This window comes from Balaenoptera physalus (assembly GCF_965194825.1).
Source record: "Balaenoptera physalus genome assembly, chromosome: 13".
Lineage (NCBI taxonomy): Eukaryota > Metazoa > Chordata > Mammalia > Artiodactyla > Balaenopteridae > Balaenoptera > Balaenoptera physalus.
In genome coordinates, this window is record NC_138892.1 from 90,670,523 (window position 1) to 90,688,838 (window position 18,316).

The 18,316-nt window shown below is 35.5% G+C and overlaps 1 protein-coding gene across 11 annotated transcripts in view; it reads left to right on the top strand.

Annotated features, from left to right (window-relative positions):
* Positions 1–17,584, top strand: part of ABCC9 (ATP binding cassette subfamily C member 9) — a 143,393-nt gene extending 125,809 nt beyond the window's left edge. For 6 of the 11 annotated variants that reach the window (XM_082419592.1, XM_082419590.1, XM_082419587.1 and 3 more), the window contains 8 exons: positions 282–402; positions 1,670–1,800; positions 2,549–2,627; positions 4,551–4,659; positions 6,017–6,120; positions 8,359–8,492; positions 10,520–10,582; positions 14,901–17,584. In XM_082419592.1, coding sequence (XP_082275718.1) covers positions 282–402; positions 1,670–1,800; positions 2,549–2,627; positions 4,551–4,659; positions 6,017–6,120; positions 8,359–8,492; positions 10,520–10,582; positions 14,901–15,038 — 879 coding nt within the window. In that variant the 3' untranslated portion in view covers positions 15,039–17,584. Of the gene's footprint in view, positions 1–281; positions 403–1,669; positions 1,801–2,548; positions 2,628–4,550; positions 4,660–6,016; positions 6,121–8,358; positions 8,493–10,519; positions 10,583–11,289; positions 11,465–14,900 lie in introns of all 11 variants that reach the window. The other 5 variants (XM_082419591.1, XM_082419595.1, XM_082419597.1 and 2 more) reach the window with 1 other exon arrangement.
* Positions 17,585–18,316: the final 732 nt, after the last annotated feature.

Below are 18,316 nucleotides of genomic sequence, written 5' to 3' on the forward strand. Positions count from 1 at the left end.
TATAAATGAGGTAAATGGAAACAGAGGTCCATACAACTATCCACTGTGCAGGGAAGTCAGGACAGTTCACAGAACAGTGACATTTGAGGACCCTTGAAGAAGAGCAGACACTTTCTTTGCCAACTTTATCCCATGACATCCTCTCTGGTCTTTGATATCCTGCAGCATTTATGAATTGACCTATATGAACTGTCCAAGTCATCCTATCCCCTAATATCCAGTGCTTACAAAAATCGTGACTTCATTTTATATGTGTTCGTTGTTTTTGTCGCCTGACACAGATAACCAATTATTTGAATTGGGTTGTGAGGAACTTGGCCGATGTGGAGGTCCAGATGGGGGCAGTGAAGAAAGTGAACAGTTTCTTGACTATGGAGTCTGAGAACTATGAAGGCACCATGGGTATTGTGCTGAATATCATTTTGTTTCACTTAAATAGTTATTTTAAAAAAAAGATTCGTTGTGTGTCAGGCACACTGTCATTTTTGCTTTTGTTTTCCACTTCAGTAGCCAGAGAATCCCCTCTCATCTTGACTTTCCTTGATAAGGTACACCTGAACCTGGAAAAGATGTGATTATTTAGGCCTGAAAAGCCTTGGATACAACCAGAGTCCAAATTGATATTATTTAGTAATACTTAAAGAGAATGATATATTTGGACTTTATTGTATTAATTACCAACCTAAATTATGAACTATTCTATTCTCTTTCTCCAGACCATATTAACTTAGATGGCAAGAAACTTGGATCTTAAATACTAACTGAGATTCTTAGCCTTGCTAGAATAAAACCAGCAGAAAATTCAATACTGAGGACAGACTAATCTTCCGTAAATGTAAATCTCATGCTTCAAATGCACTCTTTTGCCTAAATCCTTCAATAGCTCTCCAGGTCTTCAAGGACAAAATCCAGCTAACTTAGCTCAGTCTGCTAGACCCTTTGTTAGTCAACCCTTACCCACCTATCTACTCTCATTTCTCATCATCCACCTATACACCTTTTACTCGGGCCATACCAACATGCTATGCTTTCTTTATATCTTTGTTCTTCTCCCTCTATATATTTGAAACAAACTTCCCTACCTCTTATCCTTTAAGATTCATCTCAGGCACCGTCTCCACTTGAAACCCTCCTGGAACTCTTGGGTTACCACCATCTCTGCTCTCAGAACACCTCGGATTGGCCTCCATCACGTGACTCTCCATGCAGTCCTGTAGGGGCTAACTCACTTGCATGCGTCCCCCGGGCACAATGAGCACCTTGAGGCATGTCTTCCATCTCCATATTCCCAGCATCCTGCACAACACCTTTCACATTTGAAGCACTCACATATTTGATGACCAACTGAGTGAACAAATGAATCCATTCACAGATGAACCACCATGAATAGAATTGAGTGATGGAATGCTGGGAGACATGATGCCCATTAATGCTCCAGAACAGACACACAAAAGCTATTCTTGAAGTTCTTAATCAAGAGGGTTTTACTCTAAATGAAATTTTAATTAAAAAAACTCAGAACTTGGTTCAGTACTACTTTCAGTTTAGAAAAAAATTATGTGTGTATGTATAAATGTATATAAGTATGTGTGTGTTTCTTTCTACCTCTCTGTCTCTGTCTCTGTCTCTGTCTCTCTCTCTCTTCCCTTACCCCATCTCCACCCCCCAGATCCTTCTCAAGTTCCAGAACACTGGCCTCAGGAAGGGGAGATCAAGATTCATGATCTGTGTGTCAGATATGAAAATAATCTGAAGCCTGTTCTTAAACACGTCAAGGCTTACATCAAACCTGGGCAAAAGGTATGGAATTCACTGCCATTTGATTTATTTCATACAAACCCTCAGATGGAACCACTCCATTACCACCTGAGCTCTTTAGACATCCCAGCCAACCACAGCCTCACTGGGCTCCCATTATATTCCCTACACTTTATAGGTCAGGTCATTTGCACAAAAGAGAAAAGGGAGAGAGTGGATCCAGATAAAATACACATTCTCTAAGTTGTATTGCCATTCATTCTTCTCCCATGAAGATCAAGAAAGTGAACAATAGGCATGTTTTTCAAAATTTCTAGCTTTTGGCTCATGACCATTCCAGATATCCCCTTGAGAACTTTTGTGTTTATACTAGCTCTAGTCCCAAAATGATTTATTTTAGTTATTGTAAAAAGAGCAAGTGTGCAGAAAAATGGACTCATTTTACATTTTGTTATAAAATCATCACTTCTAAGATAAAGTGGAACACTTGTTTGCTAGGTCAACAATATACTAAATGCAAAAATGAAGTCACAAAGGTTAAACAACACACCCACATAGAAATCAAAAGAGTTAGAGTGGAATCATTGAAGATTTGTTGAAGACCCCATGATTTTAGCTTAATAATGATAATTCCTAAGGGAGATCTGAGAAGAAAATGATTATTTTAATGTAACTGTTTACATAGAGTTGCAGTTTCATCATGGTGTCTTACCTAAGGTAAAAATACTTCTGCCTATATTCTATCTTTTGTCTGAGTCCTCTTCTCTCTGAGTGACAGTTGATTTCTTAGGTGGGCATATGTGGTCGCACTGGCAGTGGAAAGTCATCGTTATCTCTGGCTTTCTTCAGAATGGTTGATATATTTGATGGTGAGTTACTAACTAAACTTTTTCATTAGCTGTGTGATGCTCTTCCTTAAAAAAAAAATGCCACATCGACTTACCTAACCCTGCAGAAATAAAAAGTAAATATTTATAAGTACTCTGTGTCCTGAAACCCATGATTTGAGACAGGTATCCCAGATAAACAGTCTAGGAGTAAAGAAAAAACATAGAATTGGGGAAATAAAGTTATTAGCCCTAAACTCAGCTCTAGATATTATTATTAGACCATTCTATTAAATTGGTAAAATGAAAACAAGACCATCCATTTTGAATAGCAACAGATGGAGGTGGCATTTCAAGAGGAAGGAAGAGAGAAAAAGACTGTCTCGCTTCCTGCAAACTAAATATATATATATATATATATATATATATATATATATATATATATATATATATATATATATATATATATATATATCTTTCCATCAAAGGAATAAAAAGAAGATAAGTAATCTGCATTTTCATTTTGGTGCATGACTTTTACCATCATCTTCTTAATAACATGGTTTAATTATGTTGAACATTTTGTTAGGAGGCAACCATTGCTGTAAAGTGCCAAGCACATGTTGACAATATACAAAAATATTTAGTCATCCACAAAATTATTAATAATATTGAACATGGAAGTAATCTAATCTTTGCTTTAGAAAAAATATGTCATTATTTAGTCTATCAAGTGACCTATAAATAGGCCAACACATATGCCATCTTGAATGAAAGGAGATCCATCAGCTCAAGAAGTACTTAACTATTATTATCTGTAATGACTGTGATAATGGTGATAGTACCTCACATTTTTATCATCTTTGACAGTTTATATTATTTAATTTAATCTACACAATGGCTCTGTGAGATAAAGAGGTCAGTTTATGAACAACAAAGTTGAACTGTGGTCATTGCAGGTTCTTTGGGGTTTAGATTCAGTGACAGGGTAAGTATCTGCCTCTAGGTGAGCAGCTTGCTCTTTCCATGGCTGATAATAAGACATAGATACTTTAAGGATTTTCTGTGGGATTTGCATTATAAGCCAATTACATGATCCAAAGACAATTGATTGAAACTTTTCATTAAAAAACTGTGGTTATGATGAAACATATTAGATTAGCCATATTCTCATGAATCCAGAAACATCATTTCAGGCCCCATGAGGACTATGATGACTGTCTTTTTAATACTGTTAGGCGAGTGAGATTTTAATAGATAATATATTATTCTTGAAAGAAAGTTTAAGCTAACATCTTGCCTGCTTTTGGGTCTAAATCCAGCTGGAAAAGGGACTCCAGTTGCCATTCTTCTCTGGGCACTCTCATCTCATAGAGCAATATTGTCTTTGCACAAAGCGATATGATAAAATAAATCTATCAGGGAAAGGCAAGGACATCAAGATTGTGCAAGTCTATGTACAGTGTGGAAAAATTCACTAAAATGTGATACCTATGTCATAGAATTTACTTGTAATGCACTGTACTGTTCAATCAATAAACGATTGAATAAGACAGACAAAAATGCCCATCTTCAACGATCTTGTATTCTAGTTGGGGGAGAGAGACAATAAAAAAGATCAGTAAATGTATATAGAATGTCCTATGAAGGAAAATAAAGCCAAGAACAGGATAAAGGAATATTGGAAGGAAGAGGAGCACTGAGGGAAAAAAGTACTTTTGGTTTGTATGAACCACATAAACTGCATAAAAAGTGGAAATCCCTTTAGGAGAAAATACATAAGAGCAAGTATCACCGAAATGTATATTTTTCATAGAGACATATCATGATGTTTTTAATACCTAAATGGAAAGCTTCCTCTTCTGAATTTCAGTTCTGAACTAGGAAAGTACTTCCAATTTGTAAACAAATATTACTTTACTCGTGATTTTACTACATGCCGCCATTTTTGTTTTTCTTTAACAGGAAAGATTGTCATTGATGGGATAGACATTTCAAAACTGCCGCTGCACACACTACGTTCTAGACTTTCAATCATTCTGCAGGATCCAATACTATTCAGCGGTTCTATTCGGTAGGTGACGTATTCAGCAGAAACTCGTGTGCCTCAGGACTTACCCTTTGGCTCATAGGAGGGTTTTACTCAGAATTGCTTTTCAGGTAGGTGTGAAAGTTTGTCACCAAGATGATGAGGTCAAATGTTCTGTCCCACAGTTTGGATTGGGGCACCTAGAGTGGCTAAATTAACCTATAGAAGCCCATCCTTTGTGCCTCCAGAAGTTCATCTCTTCTATCCAACCCTACAAACATCACTTTTTCCTCTGTACTTGGGGACAGTGATTCTTGGCAGACATTTCTGAGGTGTCCACCCTACAGGCACCCTGCCTATCTCTTGTGTGTCTGGTCTGGCCTCAGCAGATATTGAGTTTGGTTTATACCTTGATTCCCTCCCATCACCCACGACTTCTCCTTCTGCCGAAATTGCTCTGAAGAAGCTGCTACAGCCTTCTCCATGCCTGGTTTGTGGTTTCTCATGAAAAAAAAAAAAAGAATGGAGGTATCTACTCTTTGCTAGGTCCTTTAAATATTGATATATCATCTCATCAAATCCTCAGGGCACTGCTCTAGTGTTCATATTATTGTCCCCATTTTACAGATGAGGATTTTGAACCTCAGAGAAGCTGTAGCTTGGCCAAGTTCATATACCTAGTAAGTGGTAACGCTGCCGTTCCAAATAAAGTTTGTCCAACGCCAAGGTCCACTGTGTCATCGCACCAGATCATGGCTCTCATTCCATCCACCCTCTGTTCTCTCTTGCGCCCCTCCTCTATCTACTTAACTGCAAAGTATTTGCTACCTTTTACTAAATATTCCTTGTGTTGAAGAGAAGATGTATGTAAGATTGCTCCATATTCAATTGTAAAATTACTTTAATTAAAAGTTCTGGGCGTATCAGATTATTTAGCAATATCATAGTAAATCTATATCTCTGAATATATTTATTATGAATATTGTTATTGTGGTTGGCGCAGCATAGCTCATCTGAAATAGCATTGCATGTTCCCATATAGATTTCTGTATTTAATGTCAGTTCTGTAGGAATAATTTGCTAGACACTATTCAAGTTACATTAAACATAATATGAAAGTAGATGTATCCAATTTAATGAATTTTATCAAATCTTATCATGGATTTAAACTTACTAATTATATCATCGAAAACCATTGCCCGTAACATTCAGGTCATTCATTCACCCATCAAGCATGAATTGAATGCCTGTTCTATCCTAAGCACTGTTGTAGATCCTGGGCATACAGCAGCAACCAAAACAAATAGGATTTACATTTTAAGGAAAGAACAGCAGTAAGCAAACGTACATTAAAAATCATTTTTTAAATTTATTCACTAATTAACTGATTTTTTTCCTACAGATTTAATTTAGATCCGGAGTGCAAATGCACGGATGACAGACTTTGGGAAGCTCTAGAAATTGCTCAATTGAAGAATATGGTCAAATCCCTACCAGGAGGTCTAGGTATATTTTCTAAATGATACATTTATTTTTTACATATGCAATGAATTCTACATATCTACATTTTTTGCTGGAATCACATAATTCTAGTGTTAAATCTCCTTATATTTAAAATAATCTCCTAAAGGTCATTAGGACACTTCAAAATCTAGTGTTTTTGCAGGGGGTGCAAGAGGATGAAACCTTATAACCTTCTGTTCTATGCAAGCAGGCCAAAATATTCCAATTAATACATTTATCTCTTCGGTCTTTCCACCATTGATGGATATAGATCACTTTACTTAGAATGTTTCCTTGTGGTCATTCTACTCACATGATTTACGTGATCGCTTAACCCTCAGGAGGTAGATAAGAGCACTGAAAAGGCTGTTAGGTCCAAAGAGTACTTGGTGCCATTTAGAAGCAGGTATTTTCTCCACAGTAGCAACCATTTTCTTTGCTGCCAGGAGGGCATATTCCTTTTACTTACATAACATAATTTTTTGGAAGACATTACTTTCTATTACCTAGCTGCAGGATCAGTTTGGGTACTTGTGTAAGATATGAAACATGTACTCAAACGATCCCTGAGTTAAATTCAGTCCCAGATGTAGTATAATTTCTGGCAAATAACCGATGATAAAAACAAAAGAGCAATGTGAATAACGAAAGAACAACATGATTAATGAAACAAGAGAGAGTTCACGATATAGTCTTTATTCATAAAAGCGAACATCTGTAGTTTTGGACTTCTGTTTCCTTAAAACCTGAACACATTTAAGAAAGCATCGGAAAGATTAATAGTTGGTTGATATTCTAATTTTAATACATAATATGTAGTTGCCAAATTGATTGTGTTGTTTGACATCTAGTTTTTGTGTTTTTTTTTTAATTAACCCACAAAATAAAATGATGTTTATTTGTTAGTTTATTTGGGAAAGGGGACTCAAAAACAATACCTTTTATGATTATAATTTAATCCCAAGGTAAAGGCATCCCACAAACGAAATTGGGGCAGCGTGTCTTTAAGGATAGTTTTACTGACTTTGCCTGTGTCACTGTGGGAGTAATTGCAGAGGTCTGGGTGAAATTTCCCATAATAATTTTTGATGTCTGCTCTGGAAAGCCCAGCTAATGTACTTGAAATTGAAAAGTCTACTTGCGATAATGCTTACAGACCTTTTTTCCTTGGTATTTAGAGACTCTGCCCTCCCCCCCATTAATAACGGGAAAGGCAGACAATTACATCTTTATAGTTCTCTTCACTAACATGAGACCTGCATGTACGTGTTTTGAATCATGGGCATAGTGTTTGGGGGTTATGGTACAGTGTAAGCAACAGGGAATTGCATTTACACTATGTAATTGAATATTGTTTATGCTCATTGTCTTAATAAAGATTACATCAGTGGTTTGATAATGATCTGGTTCATGCCAACTCTAGTGAAGAACATTCATCATGCCCCGCTTCCTTTTTATTTATTATATACATTAAAATTTGGAGAATAAATGCATAGCCTCCAAGCATGAGAAATTATAAGAATTTGATGCAGTGAGGCAATAATCAATAGAAATTTCCTCTCAGAGCCCTACTAAAAAGTGTTTGAATCCTAATAATATAATTTTGGAAATAGAACTTAAGCTAAACTCACAGTAGTACTTTATAAAATGTGGTTGAAACCAAAAAAAAAAGAAACTATAATGAGGACATAACTCATTTATCCATGCAATAAAGTTTCATTCAGCTACCATGTCAGATGCCAAGTGGTAAGTACTGGGGTTACATTGATAAACAAAAACAAACCCAGTCCTTACCCACTAGGAGCTTAAAGTCCAGGGGGATGATATAATGGAAGGAGAACAGGTACTGGAGTTGAGAATATTCTGTTTCTTATCAAGCTCTACTACCAGTTAACTAGGTGATCTTGGGCAAGCCACATCATCTCTCTGGGCCTTGGATAATTATATTAAATAATTAAATAATCTCCAAGGTCTTCCAGTCTTTAAAATGTTTAACAGTATTTTATATCCTACTATAAGGAGGGAATTTACCACCTGTTTTCAAACACAGGGTGACCCAGGTTCATCTTCATTTTCCCCAATTAAAGTTCCTCTTTGCTTTTCCAATATGAAATCCTTGCACCAGTACAAAGTGATATGCAGCATGTTCTTGTAGGACATAATGTGTTTTCTACTACTTTGCCCAAGGAAAATGTTAGTATCATTTCTTTAATGAAGTCCTTGCTTCTTTTTTTCATTTAGATGCAGTTGTCACTGAAGGTGGGGAGAATTTTAGCGTTGGACAGAGACAGCTGTTCTGCCTTGCCAGGGCCTTTGTCCGCAAGAGCAGTATTCTCATCATGGACGAAGCGACAGCTTCCATCGACATGGCCACAGTGAGTGCATTATCTAAGCTTCTTTAAATTAATGAGTTGAAGAAATGCATGTGAAAATTACAATTAATTCTTCCTGATTGGATTCTGAATCCTCAGTACTATTGTTTTGAGTATCTTCTCAACCACCTCCTTGATCAACCAATGATACAGCACAATAGAATTTCAATAAAGGAGACTTGACTCTTCTTGTAAAGGACCTCCTATTGTCAATAAACATCATATAAATTTGTCATCACTTTTTTTTCTAGTTTTATTTTATTTTACTTTATTTTTCTCCATTCTACCTCTTTTTATTGAAGTATAGTTGATTTACAATGTGTGTTAGTTTCAGGTGTACATTAAAGTGATTCAGTTATATATACACATATATCTATTTTTTCAGTGCCATCACTTTTTGATAAATCCTCAGAACAGTAAAATTCCAGGGCTCAGTTGATGAGAGTACTGTACTGTATTCAAGTATTCAAGTGTTGTGTCATGGAAGTTCTAAGATGAAATATGCAAATCTCTATTTAATAGAATCTAGTGATAATCGAAACCAATCATTTTCTAATGCAATTTGAAGATGGAGTCATTATAATTAATGTTGGCTAGAATTAATAATGGCCTTCTCAATGTATTCATGGTAATGAGGCAGAAACTTTGCCTTTTGAAAGAAATCACTTAAAAGTGTCAAATAAGGGGAGGGATAAATTAGGAGTTTGGGATTAACATATCCACGCTACTGTATATAAAATAGATAATCAACAAGGACCTACTGTATAGCACAGGGAACTTTATTCAATATTCTGTAATAACCTATATGGGAAAAGAATCTGAAAAAGAATGGATATATGTATATGTATAACTGAATCACTTAGCTGTACACCTGAAACTAACACAACATTATAAGTCAACTATACTCCAATATAAAATAAAAATTAAATTTAAAAAAAGTGTCAAATATGTCCAAGAAGGATCTGTCTGGAAGGCTGTGATTGAGTGGGGAAAATATCACATTGAACTGCTATCAATTAATGTTGTTCTTATAAAAGTTAACTTGATATTAAAAGTTTGGTATCAGAAAGGACAAAAATAAAAATCTTATTTCTTTTCTTACTGTACACTTTAGATTGAATAAAACTACCCAAAAAGGTGAAACAGTTTCAAGATTATTAAGAGCCATATATATGGAGATGCTAATTTGACATCATTTATTTGTATTAAGTAAGACTAATCAGTTAAAGTACCTATTCAAAGTTTATATATCCTTCTCGGAGTTAAGATAATTTAAAGCAATGAAGTAGTTTCTAATGAAGCCATTTCACTAAGTAAACATAACTACATCAAAATTAGTATTAATTACTAAGTTCTGACAATATTGTGGCTTATTGTAAGGATAGTACTGCCTCAGTAAAGATGAGAGAGAGAGAAAGAGGGAGAATAAGAATGATTAATTGGCAATAAACCATGTGATTGGAAGAAATAGCTCCTTCACTTTAAGACTTAGGTAATCGAGCTTTTTTTCTAGGAGAGAGGTAGAATCTTTACCCAGGACATCTTTTAAAATATAATGATAACAGTGGTTTGTGGTGGGAATAAAAATAGTTCCTGCCTGGAATGTACTTTTATGGGTCAAAATCCAAATTTTTAGCATGTACTTTATTTTTTCCTTTTCTGACACAAAACTTAACACTATTTTAGGGTTTTATTAGTTTTGAATACATCCTTTTTAATGGCATAACTCAAGTGAGCATTTCCACACCCATTTGGTTTCATTTTCCTCATTCAGTTTCCTGGCAATAAATCTATCAGTCATTCCTAGTTGATAAACTGAGTTTTATTTGCATTTTGAAGACACTACAGAAGCCAGCTGGAGCTTGCTGCTGGGCACTGCTCCCTGTTAGGCCTTCTGCAGAAGACTTAGCAGTGAGAGTTCTCAGAAGAGATTGGGCATGTTGAAGCATTGTTCTTGGGGACACAATATCAATATTATGGCAAGAGAAAGTAGTCCAGAGAAAATTCAGACTCTATTTATTTTTTGGCAGGAAAACATTTTGCAGAAAGTGGTAATGACAGCTTTTGCAGACCGCACCGTTGTTACAATAGCTGTAAGTATGGGCGACAGAGTTGATTTACTGCTCTTTGGTTTTTCTTCCAAGATTCAATATTCTTTATTTTTGAGCAATTAAAATATGTTGAATCATGTATTTCTCTGCTAATATTTCTGTATCCGTACAAAAAAAAGAAAAAAAAAACAAAAAAAACAGCTATGCTTTGAAAGCCTTTACACTGTTTTTTTCCAAGCTGTCTGCTCTACCTTCCTCTGCTAGGTTACAATGAAAGAACATTCTCAGTCTCGGGATTCCAGCAGGTCATGGCCTGTACTTTTTCACCAGATACAGATGGCAGTTCATATGGGATTATTCTTTTTTTTAATAATCGAATTGTCTGATGATCAGTTTCAGAAGCAAAATTCATTGGTTTGACTCCCTAGTCTGCTACTACTTGCACTTAATTTCTATGTTCCTATTTACTTAGCTGTTTGCAAAAAGACAATGAGACAGCTGTTCTGCCTTGCCAGGGCCTTTGTCCGCAAGAGCAGACAATCAAATTGAAAAACTGCTTAAATCTTTGTAATGCCCATTATAGCTTACTTCAAAGAGGCCATGGTTTTGTCTCTTCCTCTTTGCAGATGGATGGATTCTTACTGACATTCAGGCTTAAATTTAACAGAACTACTTTTTAAATGAATTGCTTAGACATTTTCCCTCTTGCTGATTCTTTTCTCTTCTTTCCATTTTTCTTTTCTCTCCAGCACCGTGTCTCTTCAATCTTGGATGCAGGCATTGTTTTAGTCTTATCTGAGGGTATATTAGTGGAGTGCGATACTGCTCCAAACTTGCTCGCTCTCAAGAATGGCCTCTTTTCCACTTTGGTGATGACCAACAAGTAGACATCCTGAGCTACTCTGCCAAGTAGCCCATTCTCTGGTAGTTATCTTAGCGACCTCCCCCCAGTAAGGCCGAGCAAAGGCAGAGATTAGAGGGGAGGGAGGTGTTGAGGGAACCAACTCCAGGGTATTATTATACAAATCGGTTCAACCAAGGTGCTTCCCTGTGCTCAATACAAACGAGGCACTTGAATATGTTTTCAAATGTATACATGCACAAGAGAGAGTCGGAAAACCTGGACCCAGATTTACCTCTATCTTAAGGAACAATTTCTCTCTTCCTTGAGGATGTTCTGTAAGCGTCCTTAAAGTACCGTACACATGATGTTCCTTACCTGTCCTGAAGAATGCATTGTTTAACTTAATAATTACTTAAGTTTAACAGTTGAGTCATAGACGTTATGTATGGAGTGCTTGCTTGCGCTTCCAGTTTTGTGAATGATGCATGGGAGAAAGGGTACCCTTTGAAGTGCAGCTTTTTCAAGGTGGCTGGAAATGGTTCCCCATCCGGGCCCACCTTCTGTAAACGGGGCCTAAGTAAAAAGAAATCCACTTTCTCTCGCTTTCCCAGCGAACTCTGTGATTCTTTCTGCCCTGGAGTCACTTGATTAACTCATTCACACTAAAGTGTGAATGACTTAATGAGTGAGAGAATTGGCTAACTTGAAAAATGTTCCTATAATATTTTCCAGAATTTTCTCACTGAAGAGATGGGGAGGATCCTGCTCCCCTGAAAAAGGCAGGTTAAAAGGGGAAAAACAGACCTTTGCTTACTCAAAGAACTAGTTTTCTTTACTCTGCATGAAGCATGGTATTGTTGGGTGGTCCCATTTAGTCAATACCTGAAAGATACTTGAGCATAATTTGTATTTTTTCATCAAAAAATTATGTTCTCTTACCTGATTTCTGTTCTCCTACATTCACTGATACTTTTCTGTGTACTTGTATATCTTTCACCCATTCTTCATTTCAAGACCACCAGTGTGGAGGTGGCCACCAGGATACCTAGAGCTCTTTCCCCTGGACACACAGAAAGCTGTGGAGGAGAACAGATTACTGTGGGATCAACTCCTTTTCCCAGGCTTATAGGAAGGAGAGCTCCACCAATTTGTGGTAGACCCCTTGTACAACAATCCTCAGCTCTACTAGGAGTAACTATTTTTCCTTTCCTGATAAAAGTTGTTCTGTTACTTTTGTTAACTGCCACTGAAAATTGTGGAATAACTTTAAAGATAACTTTCTCAGGCTTCTAAAAAGCAGCGCTCATACCCCAAAATAGTGCATGGCATTTTTTTAAGGAAGATGATCTATTCTTCACTCTTGATGAAATTAATTTCTCTGGAGCATTTTGAAAATTTCATCATTGCTATGACAATTGATACCACACTTCGTCAAGTGAAAAATACTTTGGAGTAATAGAATAAACACTTGATATATTTATTTCTATAGGCCAAGTTTTTCAATCTTTTTAAAAGTAAACATTATTTTAGAATATCAAGGCAATGTTTATAATATACTGTTTATGGATTTAAAAGCCAGGTTTTTTAAATATCTATGATATGGTTATTGAAGAACTAATTTTTTTGAAGGAAATGCATAGCAGCTATTAAATAGCTCATTATGTTTATTTTTTTTCTAAATGCATGGGGATGCAAGTGGCTCTGGTCCATTCTCAAAGATAGATAAACATTATCCTTCAAAGTGTGATAATTCCTAAATATATACCATTCATTACCTGTATTTAGTGAATGATGTAGGTTTGTCTATGGATGTTGAAAATAGTGGTGAATGTTCTAAGCTGTCATCTTTATCACATTCCATGTACATGTTGCTTTTCCCCTCTAGTTGTGAGTGCCAGCCAGGATTGCTTGCTTTTCTGAAAGCATGAGCATTGAGACTACCCCATCTGCATGGCCCAGGGCAAGTGATAAGCCTTTGCTTCTGGGGATGGCTTTAGGTTGGACTTTGGGTTGTTAGGAGAAGACACTTTAGAAGACTGTGTATCAGCTAAACAAATGATATTTCTAGGTTCGTCAGTCCCATCTTCATGCTGATGTTTTGACCTGTTCAGTCAAATAAATAAAAAGAAAGTAAAAGATCTCACTAATAATTTTTATATTGGTTACATGTTGAAATAACATTTGGGGTATATTGGTAAAATACATTACTAAAATAAATTCCACCTGTTTATTTGTGCTTATAAAATGTGGCTCCTAAGAGATTTAAAATTACATGTGCCTCACATTTATGACTCACATTATATTTCTATTGGACAGCACTTACCTTAGCAAGAGTAGTGAAAAGGTCCACTGCAAAGACTTTTCCCTTGTAAATCCTAACGATAAAAAAATTATAGTAGCTGACATTTATTATTTGCTCATATGTATCAGACAAAGTCCTGAATTTTTTTTTACATGGATTATCTCATTTGATCCTCACCACCGTTCTCCAAGGCAGGTACTATGATGACCATCATTTCACTGATGTGAAAGGTGAAGCATACAAAAGTTGTTTGTTGCTTGAGATTGCACAACCAAAACATGAGTCCATTCTAACTTCAGAGCCTGCATTCTTAACCATGATGCTAAGAATGACAAGTGAACAATCCTCTAAGTACCAGATCCTCCCAACAAAATGGTCTGATGGCAGAGTGGAAATAGCTCACAGTTTGAAGTTAATAAGTCTGGTGTGGTTGCTGGTTCTGCTACTTATTATCTGTGTGATACGCTTTTGCTTTATCTCTATGAACCCCAACAGTCTCCCCTATAAAGTGGAGAGAGATAACACTCACGTTCGAGGAATATTCTGATGATTAACAAGTATGTGTGTGGAGTACCTAATGTATAATATATGCTCAGTAGGTGGTAGCTTTTATAATGATGAATTACTAACACCAAAGCTTCTCTCCAGAGGGTACCATGTGGGAAGAGAGAATGAATGAGTGGCAGTGATCTCTAAAGGCAAAGAGACAGCATGCCTACCTAAAGTCCTGGATAATTCATTTTAACACTGCATGCCAGAATGGACTTCCCCACATGGTCTTCCTAGAATTGAACCACCTTCCAGAGTTCTTCAAATTGTGTGTTAGCCCACGGAATTATTGACTCTACTCAAGAGATAATTTTAGTCTAGATTAAACTATAACCCAACTGGTTCACGATGACTCTTCTTATCATTTAATTACTTGACAAACATTTGTTAGCCTACTCGCATTTCCATGAAAATGATGAAACTACTATATTAGCTACACCCAACTTAATACAGCCTATATAAGACCATACTGGCCGGTGTTTAAAAGTATGTAAATCAATCATACTTTAAATAAGAAAGAAAAAGAGGGGCTGTGCTTCTTGCACCTCCTGGCTTCCCAAGATAAAGAAATGTCCTTGAATAATCAGTGAAATATGCATTTTCCATTGCTTTGGCTGGTGTCCTGAAATTTATAACGAATACATTTATTCTTTTTTCACTCACAGCATCGGGTTCACACTATTCTGACGGCAGACCTAGTTATTGTGATGAAGCGAGGAAATATTTTAGAGTATGACACTCCAGAAAGCCTCTTGGCCCAGGAAGATGGAGTATTTGCTTCTTTTGTTCGTGCAGACATGTGAAGGAATGTCTTAAAACCATACGTGTATTTAAAATAATGCTGTCATAACCTACTTAAAGGATCATCAGCTTGGCCTTTGGAAAGTGGCATCTTAAACTTTTATATGCTTTTGTGAAGCTTACTTGTTATGTTGTGGATTTTTGTAGTTAGTAACAATATCACTTTACCAGTGAATATTGTGTTTTCTATGTTGACATTTATTCTTCCTGGTTTTTTGTTTTGTTTTGCTTTCCAAGCTATTACTGCTTAATATGTTTATTACTGATGCTTTTTTCTAAAGATTAAGCCACATCACCTTTAAGAATAACAGGTTGTATTAAAACATGTAAGCTACTTTAAGTGGTAAATCAACTGCTATGTTTAAGTCTGGTAAATATCTCTCAGGCGTAGAAGTTACAATGAGTGTTCAGTATTATTGTACTCTGATTTATAAGAATATATTTTCCTTTTTGTCTCCAGATGTTACTGGAAGAAAATAAAAGGTAGACAGCTTTTCTAGTCAGTTAGAAAGTGAAACACTCAAATTCATTATCTGGGGTCTGAGAATATTTTCTGTATTCATTAACATTAGTAATACTGATGTTTCTTTTAGCAGTCTCTTTTTTTCATCTAAATTGTTTCCTGTCACCAAAAAGTCATCACATTTATAATAATGCTGTAAGGCCAAAACCTTCACTAGAAAGATCATGAAAAGAGTTTGAAAATTTGACAAATTATACCCAAGGTTCCATTTTTCCCTGTCTAGTAAGAGGAGAGTTCTTAAGATATCAGGCATATTGTGCCCTTTCCAGACTGAAGTTCAAAGAGTAATTAGGCTCAACCTTTCAGCGGCAGGTCAGCTACAGCTTTTTATGGTTTATTTAATCATTAGATGTGGTTAATCATCAAGCCCTAAATTTCCTCAAGCCCTAAAATTCCACATTATTCAAAATTAGGGAGCATAGGCAAGTGGCCTTATTTTCACAGGATAAATGTATACATACATACATACGTATACATCTGTAGGTGTACATATATATGTAAAGCAAGTATCTATTTCTAGGTGGAAGAGTGTACTTCTTTTAGACATTTATGCCCAATGGTGTCACACATGTATACATTTCCTCCTGCTCTAATTTTAATGTACATGTAAAAAGTGTATCAAAAATGTTATTCTAATTTTAATGTGCATGTTCACAGCGCATTAAAATTTATGACATATTAGTGTTATGCTTGCTTAAATGTAAATTAATAGATTCAAAAAATATTAAAAGTTACCTTCACTGTCATGCTAGCAGCCAAAGCTTTCTACTGCAATTCTGTACCTGTTTGTATAAATATCATTGATTTTCATGTGAGGATCCATGGGCATTGTAAGATTGTGAAGAATTATGATTGACGAAAAAAGAGAATATATGCTCCCTCCCTATAGTTCTTGTGTTCAATTTATTGTATTGTGTATTCACGCTTGCCTGATGTTTACCTAAAATAAGTTTCACGAGGATGGACAAAAATGTTCTATGATATTTAGCTCAAATTGTCACCTTTTGTTGTATATATAAAACTTCATTGGGAGAAAAATCCTCTTATTGTTTCCTAAAAGCTAAACAGAACAGAATCAGTAACTATTGATTTGATCTTGAAAATATTTTCTAAACATTCCACCAATCTCCTCACAGTATTTCTGGCATTCAAATACTTTGTAAGGCTGAATTTACATGATGCTTGTTACCAAGTTATACCTCAATCTCACAGAGAAACTGGGATTTATCCACTGACGTAATCCCTCACAATATTTGTAAATTCTACTGCTATTCAGGCAACGTCAGCAGAAGCATATCTAATTACACTAAACAGAAAGTCACGTTTACCATTTTTACACCTAAGTGGTCACTGGGTTCCTCATAACTTTTAGTCACTTGAGTGTTTAATTGTTTACAAAACTAAATTGACTGAAAAGTCAAGGATGATTTTTTAAATTGTTTAATCATTTATTGTGTTATATGTATGATCTATTGAATATAGAAATGACTCATCTTGAAATAATATTTTACTAAATAAGTACATATCTATAGAAGAAGACCAGCCTTTGCCTAATCAAATTTCACATTCACAAATTTTACGTTTAATTAACCAAATCAATTTTACCAATTTTAATTCCTTAATATTTGTTAAAAGCAGTAAATACATAAATCTTTATATGAAAATAGATTATTGATATTGTTGAGAGAGAAAAAATACTGCTCTTAAAGGATTGTGCATCCTCTACTTTTATGCTACTCCACACGATCAATATAAAAGTCAACTTCACTCTAGACTAGATAAGAGAAGACCCTTCTAAGTAACTGATACTTGAGGTCTGGGACCAAGTCTTGTTTGTCTTTGTACCCTTGGCATATAATACAAGTGCCTGGACCACAGCAGGCCCTAATAAGTATAGTTGATTGATCCACTGATTAATTTCACCATGTGCCTATAACTCTTCACTTTCTGTGTTGTGTTTACTGTGAAAATATATTGCTTTGGTATTATATAATAAATTACTCTTTTTGTTTGCTTAATTAAAAAGGATGATTATTCTTTCACTTATAATACCATTGGGGATTAACCACGACTGATCAATAGATGTAAATTAACACAAGTTGACAAGACAGTACCTGATCATGCTTTGACAATTTTGTTTCACATTTGCTACAGTCATGTACTTTATTAGTTTTATATATAGGCTCTAGGGAAGTTTCCATCAAGTGGAACAACTATATCAATAAGTTTTATTACATCTCTAATTAAATAGCTGGATGTCTGGACTTTTCCCCAAGGTTTATTGATTAGTTCTTATGATTGCCTTCCAATATATCTTTTATGACATTTTGTACTACATTCTTTGGAGTTCTGTGACTTATACTACTATAATAATTCCCTTATTAATCCATTATCCAAAGTTAAATGCAATCTTCTAATCTTAGCCTTTTAGAACAAGAAACAGTAGCCAGGAGGCTGTATCCTGTAACTTGTTTAATTTTTTCTTTAGTAACTATACATCATTTACAAGATTTGCTCAAGCATAAGTAAGATTCACCTAGCCCAAACTCTCCAGTGAAAGGGCTTATATCTGTATTTCTAGCAAATGCTTTCAGATGAGATTCATAATTAGCCAAGTTTGGGAATCGCTGATCTACCTCAGTCACCACTCTCATTTCTTTTTATTGTGCATAACATGGAGCCATAACATGCTGGAGGTGATTTCCACACGCTTCCTATCTTTGCTGACATTAACCTATCCTGGATTGCCAAAACAAG